This window comes from Protobothrops mucrosquamatus, unplaced genomic scaffold, assembly GCF_001527695.2.
Source record: "Protobothrops mucrosquamatus isolate PMUCROS unplaced genomic scaffold, P.Mucros_1.0 scaffold_309, whole genome shotgun sequence".
Lineage (NCBI taxonomy): Eukaryota > Metazoa > Chordata > Lepidosauria > Squamata > Viperidae > Protobothrops > Protobothrops mucrosquamatus.
In genome coordinates, this window is record NW_015386385.1 from 36,077 (window position 1) to 55,615 (window position 19,539).

The window sequence follows — 19,539 nt, forward strand, 5'->3', positions numbered from 1 at the left end:
GGTCTCTTCCCATCTTCATGAGTTCTGCTCCTGTTAATTGTTCACAAACACAGGTGACAGGTAAGACAGATGGGCGTGGAGTGAAAAAGAAGCACCCAAAAGAACAGAAGGACCCATTTAAAAAAAGGAAAGTTGAACAGAGTGCTAGACATAAGACAGATACTCCTGGTTAAAATATGCCAAGTGCCAGTAACAAAGTATAATAAGGCATAAATGATGTATCAGCTTTTGGGAACAACATTTCTCTTGAGTCAGCTGCTGTGGCATACTAGTGAAAACAAGTGTGGGGAAGGTGAATATGTGATCAATGTAATGATGCTCAATGACTTTGACTATCCAGTGATTTCAGAGAACTTAAAACCAACTGTAGAACTGGGGCTCAGAATGGTGAATGAAATTCTGAAAGGTAAGGATGTTAATTGCATTGTTCTATTGTTTCAATACTTAGGAAACCTTTAGCTATCAGTTAATTATCTATAATTGATCAATACAGTTTAAACCAATGCTGTCATAACAGCTTTTATGTGGGTTCAGGGTTGGTTTTAATGAAACAAAATTCATCATATTTTTAAGCCATCGGTCACCTTTACTTAAACATTTTGAAACATAACATCAAAATACAATTTATATAATTTAATATCTTTAATAATGCAAAATATTTAATATAATAAAATGTTAATATTTGGTAATGATATTAGAACAGTTCCTAGATTACAGCACAATGTAACAAATATACAGGATACCTACTCATTTCTTTTCTCAAATGTATCTTACTGAGAATGCTATTCATGCTGTTCTTTCATGGAGGATGTAACAATGTTTCTTTCATGGGATGTCAGTTGTAATTGATCTTACAACTGCTGTATAGAAATGGAGTAAATGTTGCATAGTGCTTATGATAGTAATAGTATGGAAAAACAGACTATTTATGATAGGAATTTAGTTCCAAATATTTGGAGAATAGCAGCTTTGGAAACTTTGCTTGAAAATTTTGCAAATAAATTCTTTAGAGATCAGCATTTGCCTTAAATACTACTCAGCTATTGCTTAAAAATATGACTAATATCATTCAGGCTTCAAATTGTATTCAGCTGTTTGGAAGACAGTTCTCTACCTGCAACTGAAACAAAACTTGCTATTTATCAAAAGAATGAGAAAGTACAATAATAATAATTTCCATAGCACACTGGTGGAGTTCAATTAAAATTTCCATTTTCTGTTTCATTTATTTCAAATATAGAAGATCTACAATGTATGTATGTATATATAGTTAGGGCACATAATACAAAAATAACTATAAAACCTTATTAAAATTATTGTAGTACATATTATTTTATTATTTTAAAATATTTTACAATTCAGTGGATTTTTATCATTCAAAATTTAACTTACAATTCATTATTATTTTTGTTATAGATAACAACATTACTGTCAAAGTTAATGCTACATACGATGTGTTCAACACATCTGTCTATTCCTCACAAGGGTGCCGTAGTAGCACTTGTGAAGGTGCGACATTTGTTAGACAACTCATTGTGAGTATGATGAACTTTTATAGCCACATTTCCAGCTCTGACATGCTTTATAGTGACTTTATAGTGACTATTATGCTTCTTTCTCATATTATGTTTGACTAGCTTTATTTTCCCCTTCTCTTTGCTTAATGCTGCTAGTTTGTATAGATATTTCTCTCTTCATTTTCAATTTTTTTTATTCAGAACATTAAAATACAAATTCCAAAAGGGAAAAAAGAAAATACAAAAACAAAGCAAAACTAGACAAGACAAAAAAGAGAAGAAAATAAATGTGCCTAAAAAGAAATAAGCAAACATACACACAAATTGTCCCCCCCTAGTTGAATACTGATAAATATATTTCAAGAATAATAGTCCCCACCCTTGCAAAATAGGCACACAATTTATGAACTTCTACAACTTTGTGTACCCAACCCATTTGACCTGACATCTATCTACTGTATAAAAAAAGCATAGTTAACAGGTAACACCAACAGTAGAGTTAAACTTCAAGGCCCTCTGTTAATAGTTTGTTATTGGAGTTAACTCACACAATGGGTTCTAATCCACCCTAATCCACCACAGTCTTGTCTCTAGTCCATCCAGGATCAAATATCCTAGATTGATTCTTAATAATAAGTCTTTTCCTTAAAATTTTAACTGGGAACTTTCCCAACAATTGGATCCCATTTCCCAAAATCAGAAGTCTGTTGTGGATATTTCTACAGCATTTGTTGTTCAAAAAATCTTCCTACAGGTTGAAATGCAACTTCTCTTAACATTTGTTTTCCAATGAGATATAATAAGTCAATTCCCCAATCTTCATTAATATCCTTAAAAAAATCCAGTTCATCACTCTTCAATTCTGTCAGCTCTGAGTCTTTAGAATCCATGCCCCTTTCAGCCTTCTCTAATCAGCCTGCTGTTTTCCGACCAGGCTCCTTCTTCAAATCTGCTAGCAAAAAATTAGATTCCAATCCATCTGTTTCTCAAATGTCCATGCTATTATTATTGTATTTTTGAAAAACAGCGGTAACTTTTTAAATCCGAAGAAACAAAATGCATGACTCTGATAATTACTTGGGGATATGACAAATGATAAAATGTTAAATCCAATAAGCCAAAGAGGGAGCAAAGGATCTCTTCATTTATCAAAAATCTAATACGAAGAATAAACAATGTTGACTATACTATCACTGATAGTTAACATTCTGCCTCCATTTTGGAGGAGGATCTAAAGTACAGGAATTACTCATGGATTGCTTATTTTTCACAACCTTCTCTCAAATCATTTCTGGAAATTAATATAGAATCTTGAAAATTCCTCTGGACAGACTTGATATATTTACTTTTGCAAGGTTCAAATAATTTTTCACAAATAATTTTCAAAACATGCATAGCCTTACTATCTAGTACTGAGTTTAATTAAATTCAAAATATATACAAATATTGCTACAGGATATGATGTTGAGCTCTGACAAGCGAGAAGGGAGTAAAGACTGACAAGCCCCCTGGAGATATCCTGAAAAAGGACCTTTTCCTTCCACCCCAGCAGAATCAGAACAAGAATTAGAAGCCTTTTTTTTCTTCCTAGTGTTTTACCCAAGATGCTGCTTTTTCAAATCAATCAAATATTGATGTGTTGGTTGTGACAGAAATTGATCAACCAGCTTGTGACCGAACATTGAGAGAGTCAAGGTATAATTAGAACACATATCTCCTGGTTTCTACCTTGGTGTCTTAATCACTAGACTAAACTGGTTCTCTGTATTAGAAGCCTTAAATCCAAGAGACTAATGGCAGCATCCCAGCATTCAGCATTATGATTGAATGGTTTAGTTCAATAAAATGAGAAATAAGGTCTGCTGGGAAAGAGCCTTATAATCAGGTGCCAGTCTTGGAGGAGATGGCAGGAGAAGTATTTGTGTGTAGAAGGGGAAGTTATTTGTCAGGTTGTTCAAACACACATCTATGTATACCTATTTGATTCAAAATCTAGCTAGCCCAGTTAGCTTTGCTTTCATTCCATATGTGACACCAACAAATTATACTTTGTTTGCCTATTTTCCACATACTGCATAGGATGAAATGTTCCTCAACATACCTTTCTGCCTTTTTTGTTTGTTTTGAATGGAACTTGCATGTTCCATCTTTCATATATGTTACGTCACTTAAATATGTGTCATAAAACTAAACATTATCACTATTCCATGGTATCTTATAATGATTTGCATCATGCTAATTGTAATACATTATTACATTATTCAATGATAAATGCAGTTATACATAGCTGCCTGTCTTAAGAGACACAATTATGGGTGGCTCACAACTGCAGTGCAAAACAAAGCTCCATTTAAACAATAAAAACACAACCTGGTGCCATAACCATTTTCCTTCAGAGCAACTTCATATCTTCAGATTTCAACTCATCTTACTCCATTGATTAATGACCTTCCTGAGCTCAATAGGGCAGGAGCTACTTTAATCCTGTGGTGGGCCATGCTGTTTCAGAGAAGGGAGACAACAGCTGAGAAGACTTGCTTTAATGGATCATAAAGTGACACTTCATTAGAGTAGGGATTCCAAAACAGCCATCCGTTCCAGTCTTCTGCTGGACAGAAACCATTGGGAGCAAGAAATCTTGAAGATACAGTATGTGGTATGAGCCAACTTGAGCTTTAAAGGTGACAACCAGCACCTTGAATTGCTCCTGGAAGCCTCTTGAAGTAAAGGCACTAGGAGCAAAACAAGGAATGTCCATAACTACTTAAGATGTAACTTCAGGATGGTGTGTAAGGACCGTTCCATTTAAAGCATATAATAGTAATCTGGTCAAGAGGTAATTAGAACATGAGAGAAAACAGGATCTCTTGTCCAGTAATGGCTATAACTAGCACTCTTGATGAAGTTGCGCAGAGACATATTCTAACATCTTTATTTTGATCTTTTATATTATAGACCTATAAAAAACGAGGGTGTGTTATCCTGGGTCCTGCCTGTTCATTTGCTACATATCAAATGATAAATATCAACCAGTACAGGTAATCCTCAACTTAGACCATTCATTGGCGATTGTTCAAAGTTATGATGGTGGTGAGAAAAGTGATTTATGACTAGTCCTCACTCTTATGACCATCACATAATCCTTATGGATACGTGATCTCAATTCAATGCTTGGCAACCAGCATGTATTTACAATGATTGCAGCATCATTTGTAGCCTTCCCAGCTGGCTTCCAAGAAACAAAGTCAATGGGGAAACTACCAGGGAAGTTTGCAAACCACAATCATGTGATGTCTTGCTTAACAAATGTGATGATTTGCTTAACAATCATGATCACATGATAATGACTGCACCCCTTAATAATGAATTTTCCAGTCCCACTTATGGTCATAAGTCAAGGAATGTCTGTATTTGAATAAGATTAAAATATTGAATTAACTTGTTACATATTTAAAAGTTTAGGAGATTCATGTATCAAATATTATACTTTCAGATTCTTTCTCAGCTTACATTTTCTTATGCTGTTGTAAGCTACTTGAGTCTGCAAGATTCAGCAGCATACCCAGTTTACTACAATATTTCAATTGTAGTAAATATTCCATAGGAAATTACATTTTTGAGTGAAAGTCCTGGAACTTGCTAATAGACTAGAGTTGCTATGGTGTTGGCCCTATGTATAAATATTAGAGCTATTAAAAATTAGATATCAGCAAAGAAATATAGATAATCTATTTCTTTGCTGCTCTCTAGGATTGTCCATATTTCTGAGACCCAGACTTGGTAACCTTAGAATTGCAGGTACATTGACAGATGAACGATCAAAGGAATTTGTCCAGTCATTTTCCATGCCCAATATCTACTCATGAAATATTCAGTATACATAAGAGGAAAATTAAACATATTTTAAAAAATTAGGATAAAACTCTAAGGATGCCCTCTTTCAAAGTAGGCCCCAAGGAGTGTGTGCCCTCTCGCTGAGTCCTGATTGATGGGTAATAGAACAATAGATGGGAGGAGGACAGGATCTTAATATTATGAATGCCACTGATAGCTGTCTAACTGATTGAAAGAGTCAACTGAAGCAGTCCATACTGTAACTTTTACTATAAGAACTACTTGTGTAATTTACTAAATCATTTTTCTGAAAGAAACAGCTTACTTTATTTTGGTTTTATATTGATTTTAAGCTTATGTCAAACTGAAGAGTATTACAAGTATGACTTCTATTACTTCTATTAACTGATAGCAATTGCGGCCATGGTGAGATCATTTGGTTATTATTTATTTTCTAGATTAGATCATGTATTGAACCTCCCTATAATTTCCGTTGGGAGTTTTGGTTTGTCTTGTGACTTCAAAGAAAACTTAATAAGGATGTTAACGCCAACTAGAAAAGTGAGCTACTTCTTGATTGATTTTTGGAAAAATTCCAATTTGCCATTCAAAACTGATGTGTGGGAAACAGTTTATGTCTATAAGAAGAATGACACCAATGAAGATTGCTACTGGTAAGAAACTTTCAGGCTATCATTTTGAAATTCAGTGTGTTTTTAAATGCAAGATTCATCCATGCAAGGATCCAGTTTAGATCTTATCAATTTCATTCTATTATTTATGTATTTATTTATTGTTGTTGTTGTTGTTGTTGTTGTTGTTGTTGTTAAGATTTAATCTTCAATTTGATTCACAGTCTGGAACTGGTAAAAACTTAACAGTTCAAGTCCTAACCAAGAACCTAAGAGCTGCTAAGGTAATGTCTGAGTAAGGTGGTTTTTTGCAAAGTCAGAATATTCAGGTCTAATAAGTTCAAAATTTCCATGTATCTAGGCAACCCTTTGCGTATTGCTCCAAGGGCTCCAATTACTATTGGTACAACCATTGATTTTTTCCTCCACAATCGCTCAACTTCAATTTGCAGATCATGGTATTTCATTATTTTTTCTAGTTGCTTCTCTTCAAATTGTGCATCACCTAGTATTGCAATATCAATGAACCAGACTTTTTTCTTTTCCACAATAGTGATGTCAGGCATGTTGTGGGCCAGATGTCTGTCTGTTTGGATTCAAAAGTCTCATAAGATCTTGACCTGTTCATTTTAAAGAACTTTGTCAATTTGGTGTTCCCAGTAATTTTTGCTACATTCGAACCCAAACTTCTGGCAAAGCTTCCAATATATGATTTTGGCAACTTGATTATGACATTGTAGATAATCCATCCATGAGATTTTGATGCAGGCACTGATAAGGAGATTCACTGTTTCATCTTTCTCATTGCATAAGTGACATTTGCTGTTATTACTGACATGTTGAATTTTTGCTTTCATGGAATTGGTCTGCAAGGTTTGTTCTTAGGCAACCAAAATGAAACCTTCAATTTCTTTCTTCAGCACCCCTGATTTCAACCAGCTCCATGTTAGTTTTGTATCTGCCTTTCCTTCAATGTCCTTCAGGTATTAACTGTGCATAGGCTTATTTTTCCAGTTAGAAACTCGATGCTCAATTGTTTCCTTTCGATATTCTACTTTCAATCTGGTTCTTTTCAAGAGGTTTCCCTTATTCACCTCCTTCAGCAGAGCTCTTTTGTTTTTTTATGTAGTGATTTAACCCTTGTTTTTTCTCTTCCACAGTTTGTTTCACCTGTAAGAGTCCTCTGCCACCTTGAGATCTAGACAAGTACAATCGATCAATATCACTTTTTGGGTGCAGAGGATGGTGCTTTGTCATTAGTTTTTTTTGTCTTTCGATCCAAGTTATCAAGTTCTAGCTGAGTCCAATCAATTATTCCAGCTGACTATCAGATTACAGGCACTGCCCAGGTGTTAATTGCCTTTATGATATTTCCTCCATGCAGCTTTGATCTCAAGATTTTCTCAACTCACTTTATGTATTTTGTGGAAGTAGCTTTCTTGACTTGATGGTGCAATAGGCCAGAAGCTTCCAAAATTCCTAAATACTTGTACCCTTCTTCTGGTGTTATTGCTTTTATCAGGTCTTCATTATCAAGTTCAAATCTATCATCTTCACCAATTTTTCCTGCCTTAAGAGCAATTGTTGCACATTTGTCAATGTCAAATTGCATTTCAACATCTCTGCTAAACTCCTCAGTGCTTTTCAGCAGTGAGCTCAGTTTAGCTTTTGTTTCTCCAAACAGTTTTAAACATTCATGTAGAGCAAATAGGAAATTTTCAAGCCTTTTTTAGCTAATTCAGAGCCACAATTTGTTTTGCTCAAAATGCTTGCTAGTGGTGCTATCGAATGTACAAATAATAGAGGTGACAATGAGTCACCTTGGAAAATTCCTCATTTGATTTCAACTTCACCAAGTTCTTCTCCACAGATCATCAATTTAGTTTGCCATAGCTTCATGGAAGTCTTCAGGAATTTCTGGATGTTGCTGCTAATTCCAAAAATGTCTAAGCATTTCTCAATCCAACTGTGTGGAACAGAATCAAATGCTTTGTTATAATCAATCCAGGCCATTAACAAATTTGTTTGTCTTTTCTTTGAATTCTTCAAAACCAGTTTATCAATCATTAGTTGGTCTTTCGTCCCTCTTGAATTTTTGCACCACCCTCTCTTTTCTATAGGCAGCAAATCCTTGTTTTCTAGATATCCATAAATGCCTGCAATAATAATAATAATAATAATAATAACAACAACAACAACAATAATAATAACAATAATAATAAATAACATAATAATAATAATAAATAACATAATAATACTAATAATAATAATACTAATAATAATAGTAGTAGTAGTAGTAGTAGTAGTAGTAGTAGTAGTAGTAGTAGTAGTAGCACAGTCAGCCTAACGTTCAGACTGGGTTTGGTATTTTTATCTACATATCGAGTCCTTCCCATGGACTCTGGATGTTTGATGGTGTTACAGATATTGTCACAGGATGGAAGCTGTTCCCAGTAAGGCCACCTTTTGCAATTGACTGATGGGGATTTGTCAGTGTCAATGGTGTTCAAGTGGTGCTCCAGTTGTTTTGGGATTGCACCAAGGCACCTATTACTAAAGGTACTACCCTTGCTTGCCTTTGCCACAGTTGTTCTATTTCTATTTGTAGGTCTTTGTATTTTGTTATCTTCTCCAGTTTTTTCTCTTCTATTCTGCTGTCTCCAGGCACTGCCATGTCCACTATCCAGACTTTTTGTTTTTCTTATTGACAATTGTTAAGTCCGGGGTGTTATGTGACAGGTGCCTCTCTGTTTTAATTCTAAAGTCCCAGAGCAATTTAACTTCTTCATTTTCTATGACTTTCTCCATTTTATGATCCTAACAGTTCTTGCTTGCAGGCAAATGATATTTCTTGCAGATCTCTCAATGCACCATTGTTGCTACTTTGTCATGCCATTGTTTGTAGTTAGTCTGGGCAATCTTCTTGCCACAGCTAACCAGGTTTTTTTTTGTTGTTGTTGTTATGTATATGCTGCTTATCTTGCAGTTCAAGGTGACTGCAGTTCAAGGTGACTCAAGCTTATGATGTAATAAAGCATATGGATATAAAAACAATTATAAATATAAAAACAGATAAAAATTACAAACAATTAAAACAACTAAAAAACCCATGGGTTTAGAGCAGAGAGGTAGTGGTGACTTCTCTATTACTACACTAGCCACCTCCAGACAGCAGCAGTTTCTCAGAGCCCTGTGCCAACTGCATAGCTAAGTTATGAGGCATTACCTGAATGCCAGGGGGAGGGGGAAATCTCATTCCTCAGCAAGATATTCCAAAGAGTGGGGGCCATGGCAGAAAAGGCTCTTCTACTGGATACCATCCACTGCAATACCTTGGCTGATGGGGGAATGCAGTAAACCTCATCTGCCAGTACAAGTGGGTCAGGCTAATCCCATTGGGGAAAGATGGCTCCTCAAATATTCTGGACCTATACCAAAAGGGCTTTAAAGGCAATGACCAATAGCTTGAATAGGATCCAGAAGCAGATTGACAGCCAGTGCAGCTCGTGTAACAGAGGTGTTACATGTACCACCAGAGGGGCCTCCACAACTGTCTGCACTGCTGCATTCTGGACCAATTGTAGTTTCTGAATACTCTTCAAGGGTAGCCCCAGGTAGGGCGTGTTACACTAATCCAAATGGAAGTTGACCAGGCATGAGTGACTGAGTGCAGAACCTCACAACCCAAGAAAGAATGCAGTTGGTACACAACCCAAAGATGTGTAAAGGCTGTCCAGGAGTCACGAGTCTAACTCCTTCTTCCCTGGACAAAATGTAACTTATGTTAGCCAAAAGTATCCTAAGGAGTTAAAGGGAGCAGTAGGAGCTTTCTGACTAAAAAGGTGTTTTGTGTGGGCTTGGATAACAAGATAGGCAGTGTAAAAATTTTTGTATAGATAGATGGTAGATAGCAATAGCAATAGCACTTAGAATTATATACCACTTCACAGTGCTTTACAGAGTCAGCATATTGTCTCCAACAATCTGGGTCCTCATTTTACTGACTTGGAAGGATGGAAGGCTGAGTCAATCCTGAGGCTGGTGAGATTTGAACTGCTGTACTGCTGGCAGTCAGCAGAAGTAGCCTGCAGTATTGCATTCTAACCACTGCACCACCATGGCAGATAGATAGATAGATAGATAGATAGATAGATAGATAGATAGATAGATAGATAGATAGATAGNCCCCCCCCCCAAGATCTATTTCATTTCCAGGCTCAATTATAGTCGAGGACTGCCTATTATATGACAGAATGAGAAAGAGAAAGCATCCCTTCCCATTTTTAAAAGTAAGGTTAATATGATGGAAGCCTATGGTTATTATGGATTTTGCAATAGAGATATAATAATATAAATGTTGATGCACATGAAATGTCATTTTTTAGAGACGTGTACAGCTTGAAATTTGGAGGAATTTGATACCACAACACTGTTATCTTTCTCACACCAAATATTTTTCCAAACATTATGCAACTGTCCAATATTAATTTTCCTGTTGTTTCTTATTCAATCCCAGGTATATGAATGCACTAGATGCTTCAATTACAGATATCTCAAAATACATGAAATTCAAGGAAATTATAAGGAGCCCAGAAGACCTGCAAGATATTGTGAAAAGTTCAGATCGAAAAAGCAATGGTAAGGCCTTTGTATCTGGAATCCACAGGTCTAGATAGACTGGCTTGGTGGGCACAATTTTAATGATGCCTAACACTACTTTTATTGAAATTGATTATAATAACAGTATCTATCAAGTACTACTACTACTACTACTACTACTACTACTACTAACTGCAGAGCTGTCTGTCTAAGCTGCTTCCAAACATAATCTTATTTGTTGTTGTTGTTAATTGCGAAATCATGTCCGACCCATCGCGACCCCATGGACAACGTTCCTCTAGGTCTTCCTGTCCTCTACCATCTTCTGGAGTCCATTTAAGTTCACACCTACTGCTTCAGCCACCTCGTTGTGTAGCCAGAATTAGCCCCTCTGTCCTTTCTTCAACTTTTCTGCTCTTAGCCAACTTTGTTATTGTCTCTCTACCTGCTACTTTTTTTAATGTACTGGCCATGTCTCGCCATGTCGCTTTTCTGTTCTTCATTTGGTCTTCCTTGTATGACAGTTTGGTTGTTACAGTAATCAGTAAGCCTTCCTGAAATACCAGCTTCTTCATTGTCCTTCAGATATTTTCCAATGCCTTTTTTTCCCAATCATATGATGTACTTGCAACATTCTATGCCCACCTATTTCCTTAGTAAGTAGAGTCTGTCAACATTGCTGCAGGAATGAAGGGCATGATCCATTGTCATTATTTTTCTGGACTTCCTATCCAGGGCTTTAGTTCTGCCCGAGTCCAGTCCACTATTCCAATTGTCTGTCTGGTGTCTTTTCACCTGTTTTTTAATTTGTGCACTCAGATTGGTTCTGCTGCAAATACTCTGATTGTGATGGTTTCTGGAGCTACAATAATTTCATAATCTACAATTGCATGTAAAAGGTAAAGGTTTTTCTGTCAGGTTGTGTCTGACTCTAGGCTGTGGTGCTCATCTCTATTTTTTGGCCAAGGGAGCCAGCTTTGTTTGAAGACATTTTCTGTGGTCATACAAAGGTGCCTTATTCACCGAGCTGACAGAACTATTGATGAGAGTGGAAACTATCAAAGCAGACTTGGATTGCATTGACAAGTTTTGAATGTACAATCCCTCTTCATCTCTCTTTATGACCATCAATACTCTTTGAAACTCTGTTTAGTTTTCCCTCTAGATCAGACATGTCAAACACAAGGCCCGGGGGCTGGATGTGGCCCGCGAAGTGGTTTCATGTGGCCCGTGAAGCCATCCTGGAAACAGTGAGGGAACGGCCCCCTCTGCCTTGGCCCTGGCCCAGGACTCAATGTACAATTTGTGGTGGCCATCTATGCTGAAACACATTCAATCTTAGCTCCACAAGGCCATCTGGAAACAACGAGGAACCAGGCCCTGCCTCATCGGCCCTGCCCCCTGGGTGCATGCTGGGGAGATGTCACCCTTTGTGAGGAATGAAGAAATGCACCATCACCTGGAAGTGGCCAGCAAATGGCCCTCGCCTACTTCACCTATCCGGCTTGATGGGCTCCGGAAGAGGGGTTTCGGCAGACAGCAGGCCCTCTCCTCACAGTGCCAAGAGTTGAGCTGGGTGGCGAGAATCTGATGAGAAGTGCAATGCTGCCTAGCCCTCAGTGTGCCCAGTTTCAGCAGGCAGCAAGGTGCAAAGCTTAGCACCACCCGGCTCAACCTCTCGGCGTTGTGAGGAGAGCACTCCGCTGCCTGCCAAGACCGGGCAGGCTGGGGGCTGGGTGGCATTGCGCAGGTAATGTTGACTCTCATGCTGCTCATGGCATCCCCTCTCCCAGAGCCCACCAAGCCAGATATGTGAAGTAGGTGAGGGCCATGTGCAGGCTACTTCCAGGTGATGGTGCATTTCTTCATTCCTTACAAAGGGTAACATCTCCCCAGCTGTGTTTCTTGCCTATTTTTCTCCCTCCCTCATCTCAAATATTTTCCCACCACTCTGTACTTAGGAAGGAAGGAAGGAAAGAAGGAAAGAAGGAAAGAAGGAAAGGAGAGGGAGGGTCTGAGGGAACTCCTGCCTTAGTCCTGCCCTGCTGCCCTTTCACCATCCCCTTGCCTCCTCCTCCTGGCCTGTCCTGGGGATCTCTCATCCTATTGCTAAGGAAGCTTTGGATACAAAGCTGGGTCTCCTCCCATGGAGAGGGAATGGGCCTCCCTCTGACTTTGCCCTCGTATCCATCATGAGCAACCTGGCTAAGGAGAGCAAGCACAGCAGCAGCAGCCTTGAGGAGAAGATAAGTGCAGCTGGGCGCCCCTTTGGAGAAATGGGGCTGGGTTTGGTGCCGTGGGTACTCAAGGGCCAGGCTGGGCGTTTGACGTCTGCTGCCCAGGGCTCCGGACAGCCCGCTCCACCATCCAGCCCCCCCCGCATGGCCTGAGAGGAACAGTGAGGCTCCTCCAGTGGACCATGCCTTGGCACTTGCCCTGGTCCCACCCCCTTCTGCCAGAGACTGTCAGATCTGTCCCACTCCTGCCCAGGCCCCCACAGGCACCCTTGATGCGAATGATGTAGAGCTGGCCATGCCCACCCAATAGGCCACACCCACTCTATCCACGCCCACCCAGTAGGCTGCCCCCACCCTGGCCACACCCACCTGGCCCCCAAGGGCAACCGCAATGCTGATGCGGCCCTCAATGAAATTGAGTTTGACACCCCTGCTCTAGATGCTTCATCTCCCACCACACAAAACAAAATAACTTGGAACTTCTAGAAACATTTTACAATGGGTCACACATGATCAAACCTGTGCAATTTCTTTTCTTCCATTTTAACTTTCATGTAATTAATATTCCTACTCACAAAATAAACAGGCTAATACTTTTTCATGCAAGGTAGAATATTTTGTTCCTTATGTTTGTCTTCAGCCCAATAAGACATTGAGAGTTAGAAGGCATAGATCACTCCTCAGTGAGCAAATTCACAGTTAGCAGTAACAAGAATAGTATGTGTTGGTTTTACTGTGTTTCTCAACTTCAGCAAAATTAAGATGTGTGGACTTCAACTCCCAGAACTCCCCAGCTAGCAGCATTCCACTTATAATAAACATGCAGATTTAAGCCTTGCATTGCAGTCTCACCACTTACCAATTCTTTGAACTTGGAGCAGGAGGAAGTTGAACTTAAGGAGCTTATGGGTGATTGGATGATTGGATAACTACCAATAGAAAATTAATTTCCCGCATGTACTTCAAACTAGACAGTATTTAAGACACCTTTAACAGAAGTGAACATTTATCTCATATATTTCTGATCTATTGGAACAAATGGGTACTCTTCTTAAACCAGAATGAATGGAATATTACGCTTTTAGCTGTTGGTTACTGGATGTAATAAACAGTTCTTGTTGTCATACCACTCCAACTTAGTCTATAGTGGAAGAAATCTGAGCTGGGAATATGTGTATAGAGATTCTCAATGATCCAGATCATGGTTGTCCCAAAGGTGCTTTTCCAAAAGGCAACTGGACTTTCTTGGTTTTTTTCCTTGAAAATGTTCAGTTATGAAGAAGTTTCTTGGATGAAAAATGAAATATTTTCAAGGAAAAAACCAAGAAAGTCCAGTTGCCTTTTGGAAAACACCTTTGGGTTTGGACTGGGAAGTATCTGAACAGGAGGTCATGATGTTGAATGACTTCCCTGCCTGCTATATTCTCTCTAGAGGAGATGGATATTCTTTACTTTCCCAATTCCTTTCCTCCTTTAGGTTCTAGGGATGAACTGGTAGGCAGAGAGAATTATTCAGGATCAGCAGAAATACAAATAGAAGCAAAGAGTTACTGACTCTTCCAAGGCTGCTGGATCAGGAGAGATGAGAACTGCTAAGCTAAGTTATAAAAGAATGGAGAAAGGATAGTTCCAACCATAGAAGCGGGATAAGTAATAGTTCTGGTAAGTTCAGAAGCCAGCCACCTGAAACCTAGATACTCTGTTCCTGTAACAGGAGACAGGTGGAAACCCTTCCTGTCTCCAAGAAACAGGAGGCCACAAGGACATTGCACTATGCAGATGGGACAAAGAAGCACAAAGATTAAGCCTTGGTTTCACCATAAAAGATGCAGAAAAGAAACAGAAAACAGAAAACATGAGAATATAGTAAAAAAAAAGATATAAAGAAATGTCTTCCTTCTTTTTCACAAGTATAAACAATTTTAGTAACTTAATGATATGGCCCAGGCTCAGAATTCAGATTCTGAGTCTGAATCTGACCCTGAAGAAGCTGCTTCAGTTCGGTCTGGAAGAACAGAGCGAGGAATCACATGAGCCTGATCAAACATAGGGGCCACCCAAGCAGCTGGAAAAATCAGATGAGGATGATGTAATGCCTTCCAATCCATGTACCACACGGGTGTCAAACTTGCCCTGTCACATGACGTGTTGAGACATATTGCAACTTTTTTTGCATTGCAGGAGCTGGGGTGGGCATGGCCTTTGCATGATGCAACTGGCCCGTGGGTCAGCAGTTTGACACCCCTGATGTACCAGATGAGTAAACAAGAGAGCAGCACAGTGAAGGTTATTACACTGCTGTCCAAGCAAAGATATAAACATTATTGACAGCTGACTGTACCCTTATTTAAGAAACAGTCCTGAATCAGGCTCTCTTTGCTGGAAACAACTTCTATTTGGCTATGCATGATACTCGTATGTGGAGTCTTCTCTTTAAACTCTGACCTTTGGACTGTCTAATAATATGGATCTAGCTCTTTAAAACTTGGATTGAATTTGAACTCTTCTTCTGAGTACTCCTATTTCAAAACAAACTTCGCAGGCAAGTCTTTGGCTTGTTTACATTTCTTTGCTTCATTATTAGCTTTTCAGCCTTGAAGTAAAACTGATAATTTCCTGAAAAACCATGCATGCCAGTGGGACTGAAACTTGAGGCAGGGCACTTATCACCTTCTTTTAAAATACAGCAAATGATCTCTTTTTCCCATATCCCATCTCTTATCTATAAACAAATCCTTTAAAACCTTGTCATTTCAGCCCCAATCAGCCATTAAGGGTTACCAGAGATAACAACATATCTAATTATACCTTGATCAAATAAGTCAACTTTATATTCCTTCCTTTTATTTTTAACAAACTTTATCTTGAAATAATGTCCTAAAATGTGGGGTTTTTTTGTATTTTTTTCGTTCCTTGAAGCCACTTTTGTAAATCCAATATATGAAGATGAATCAGGTCATTCTTTTGGTTTGTTATTTGTATAACTCCTTTAAATATTACGACATCAGCCAGTTTCTTCAGTATGTCCAGTATAATGTCTTTTTCTATATTTTTCCTGTAGCTTGCCATTTTTAAATCACTCTCACTTTTGTCCAGGAAAACTTGTTCCTCTTCCACAATATTTTTAAACACAGTCTATCTATGGAGGTAGACTCTTAAAATTAGTTCAAAAATATCCCTCAATATGTCCAATGTTAAAACATTTTGCTTCATTCTGAATTAATAAGTCAAATATAAGTAGTATTGGGATTTTTAGTTCTATCAAGTTCTCTCTAGTGTCCAACTTCAAAGTTCTATTTTACCATTTTTAAAAAAGTATTCAAAAGAAAAGTGTGCTTTCATGGGACAGATTATTTTAATTAGTTCCAAAATGTTATTTCAAATTTATCTGGACCCTTAGTTTAGTTGTAACTTTCTAAAACCAAAATTTTAACCATCCTTTTGCTGTTTATTCCAGGGTTTTTTTTTTTAAAAAAAAGAATAGAATATTCTTTATTGGTCAAGTATGATTGGACACACAAGGAATTTGTCTCCTGTGCATCTCTTAGTGTACATACAAACAACAAAGTAATATCATCATAAGATACCAATAGTAGAAGGTAAAAGGAAAGATAAGAAGGATAATAGTAATACAGCCCTACTACATGGATAAATATCTTTAGACATAAGACAGTGCTGTGGGAATTGGTGTTTAGCAGAATGATGGCACAAGATAGCATGTGTCTAATTATTTTGGCATGCAATGCCCTATGGCAGCATCCTGAGGAGAAGAGTTGAAACAATTTATGTCTAGGATGTGACCCACACAAAAAGTTTAAAACTTTAAACTTGTATTTAAAACCAAGGATTGAAAAAGGTCTGTAAGGCCAGGGCTTTTTTTCTTATAGAATGCCCAGAATGGAGTTCCAGCACCTTTTTTGGATGGAACCTTGTAGGGTAGGCAAGGCAGGTTGTATGACATGTGTGAGTTCTGGCACCGTTTTGTTTTTTTGTTTTTTTTTAGAAAAAAAGCACTGTGTAAGGCATTTACAGTTCTGTAAAAGGCCCTAGCAGCTGAAAAGGCACCAATCATGGATTGAGCAAAATATCTATTTCCTTGTCTCCCATAGCTCTAAACCTGCCTGTTTAGAGACTGTTGTTTTGCAGTCTCCTCATGAGGAGTGTCAGAAGAACCACTGAGGTTCCAATTCAAGCCATGGTTGTGCATGAACAAATCAAAATGAAATCTAGACATGCCGTTGGACAAGAGATGATTTATTTATTCCCAAAAACAAAGAGGTTCGCTTCTGGTGGTAGATACCAAATTAGGGGTGTATAAGTAGGTATTTATAATGACAAGAGATTTTGATGTCCAGATATAAAGATTGAGGTGTTTCGGCCCTGGGCTTTGATTATGAGGTATATATTAGATGCGTATATCTAGATATTGTCTTGAGGATATGAAGTCCAGGGAGGGAAGATTGCCCTCAGAAGCGTAGATGCCTTTCTAATTGTGGTTTTATTGTGAGGGGTCTGGTATTATGATTTAATCTTGAAGGGGTTCCATTTCTCTGATGGGGGCAATGAGGTGTTTTTAATCATTTATTTTATTTTGAGAATGGTCGGTAGATTAAAGGTGGTTTGGGAAATGTGTGACCTCTCTATGGGTGATTGAGACAATATGAAGAATAAAGTTAAGAATCTGATTTGTTATAATTTTCCCACAGGAGCAACTATATGGAGCACTTGAGGGTGATCTCAAAATTTCTCCTTGTCTAGAGAGGAATTATAAAGAGCCAGTCAACTTGCTGGTTCTCCATTTTCCTGTAGGTGTTGGCTCCACTATATATATAAACAGAATTTATAATGACTTTGGGAACACACACACACACACATTTCAAAGTCATTATAAATTCTGTTTTCTGTCTATTCTCATATGCTCCTTTAACAATAAAATAGGGGAAGTCCATACTCTTTTTTGATAACCATCAGAATACTAAGTTTCAACTTTTGGTATTAACCTCTCTGGTTTTGGTTATTAGGTTGTTGTTTTTTCAGTGTAATAGATTCCCAGTTTTACTGCTTTAATGTTATTTCATGTTCCAAATATTTTTTTTAAAAAAATAAAGCAAAATATTTATTATTTATTATTTCTCATTCTCTCTTACTTTTTTTAACAGTAATTCTCACATGTGGTACTCCAGATGATATCAAAATAGCCCTTGGGAATAAAGAGGTGGATAACAATATAGTTTTCATCCTGATAGATCTTCACAGGTACATATTTTATAAAACAAATAAAGAATAATAAAAGAAAACAATGGAATCTGAATAGACATGTGTGTATTCTTTCAACTAAGATGCTACTCAGAACCCTCAAACGCTCAGGCTCTTAGATTGAGGAAGACAAATACCACCCCTAAGGGGGAGAAGGGAATTTTATATATATTCTATACCAAAGTAACTCTCAAATTAAACTTATTTTTAAGTTCTGTATAACCTATGCAAATGAATATTTGCTTTACAACCAGTGAATTCCCTTATGGAGGGAGACAGAGTAATTTCTTCTCCACTCGTGTCCAAGTTAGTAGCTTTTGAGCTCAAAGCCTGAGGGGATAGTACTTGTTTTAAAACCGTGATTTCCTGCATGATTTGTTATGTACCTAGGGACGTAATGCTGTAGGGCCAAAGATACGTACTCTAGGAAAAATTTCTCTACTAAAGTTCATTAGTAAAAGAGACCAGCAACACTCTTCCATCCAAAGCATACATTGTGTTTATATACCAGAGGCTGCAATACTTAAAAAAGGGCCTGTATGTGACTGCTCCCCACACCCAGTTTTATGCAAAGGTAAGGTGACCAGTCTCCCTCCTTTAGGGAGGACAGTCCTTCTTTTGTAAGTTCTATCCTCTCTCGAAAAGTGTCCTCCTACATGTCCTCCTTTTCCATATTTGAAGACTAATCTGTAAATCTCTGTATTTGATCGATGCCGATCCGATCCGTTGCGTGTGATGTGACGTATTTGTATTTGACATGACGATTCGTCAAGGCTCGGTACAGTGCGGCAAGACGTGATTATGAGACACATGTGCTCTGCACAGGAGAGTTGTTTTGAGAGAGTGCGCCGCGCGCAAGAGTGCGCCGCACCCAAGTGGCTTTGTTTACTTCTTACCGAAACACGACACGGTACACACGCACGCATTAGACTCACTTTTTTTTCTTCAATTTATTTGTGTCCTCCTTCTCATTGTAAAAAAGTTGGTCACCTTAGCAAAATATGGATGTAATCTGTGAGATTAGAAATAGTGGTGATAAAGGTAATAGAGGTAATAAAAGCAGAACTACAAAGACAATAATTTATTTGCAAACAAAGGCTGTGTGGAATAAAGATTACTGTTGTTATTTGAATTGCTACCTTTTTTGGGAAACCATAGCATTTCTCACTTTCAAGTATTATCAACATTCTTTTGCTTTCTAAGCATGTCATGGTGTAACTGGCATTTTTACTACTTCTCTAAGGAGATTCAGGAAAGATGACTGGAAGGGGTGTGATCTGTCTATCTTTCTTGACTATCACCATTTTTCTTTTTTTGTACTGTTATGGTATTTCCCCCCCCCCCATTTGTTTAAGGATTTAAGGGGATAAGCAATGGAGTTTGCATCCTTCATATAATTTATGTTCCTGCACATTAGGTTTTCTTAGGGTTTTGCTACTTATCTGAGATATGTTTATTAACAAA

General features: G+C 37.9%; 1 protein-coding gene across 1 annotated transcript in view; it reads left to right on the forward strand.

Moving 5' to 3' along the window:
* Positions 1-216: 216 nt before the first annotated feature.
* Positions 217-19,539, forward strand: part of GUCY2C (guanylate cyclase 2C) — a 69,758-nt gene continuing 50,435 nt past the window's right edge. The window contains exons 1-6 of the mRNA XM_015832146.1: positions 217-406; positions 1,417-1,535; positions 4,473-4,549; positions 5,810-6,025; positions 10,500-10,621; positions 17,979-18,075. Of these exons, the coding sequence (XP_015687632.1) occupies positions 217-406; positions 1,417-1,535; positions 4,473-4,549; positions 5,810-6,025; positions 10,500-10,621; positions 17,979-18,075 (821 nt within the window). The remainder of the gene's footprint in view (positions 407-1,416; positions 1,536-4,472; positions 4,550-5,809; positions 6,026-10,499; positions 10,622-17,978; positions 18,076-19,539) is intronic.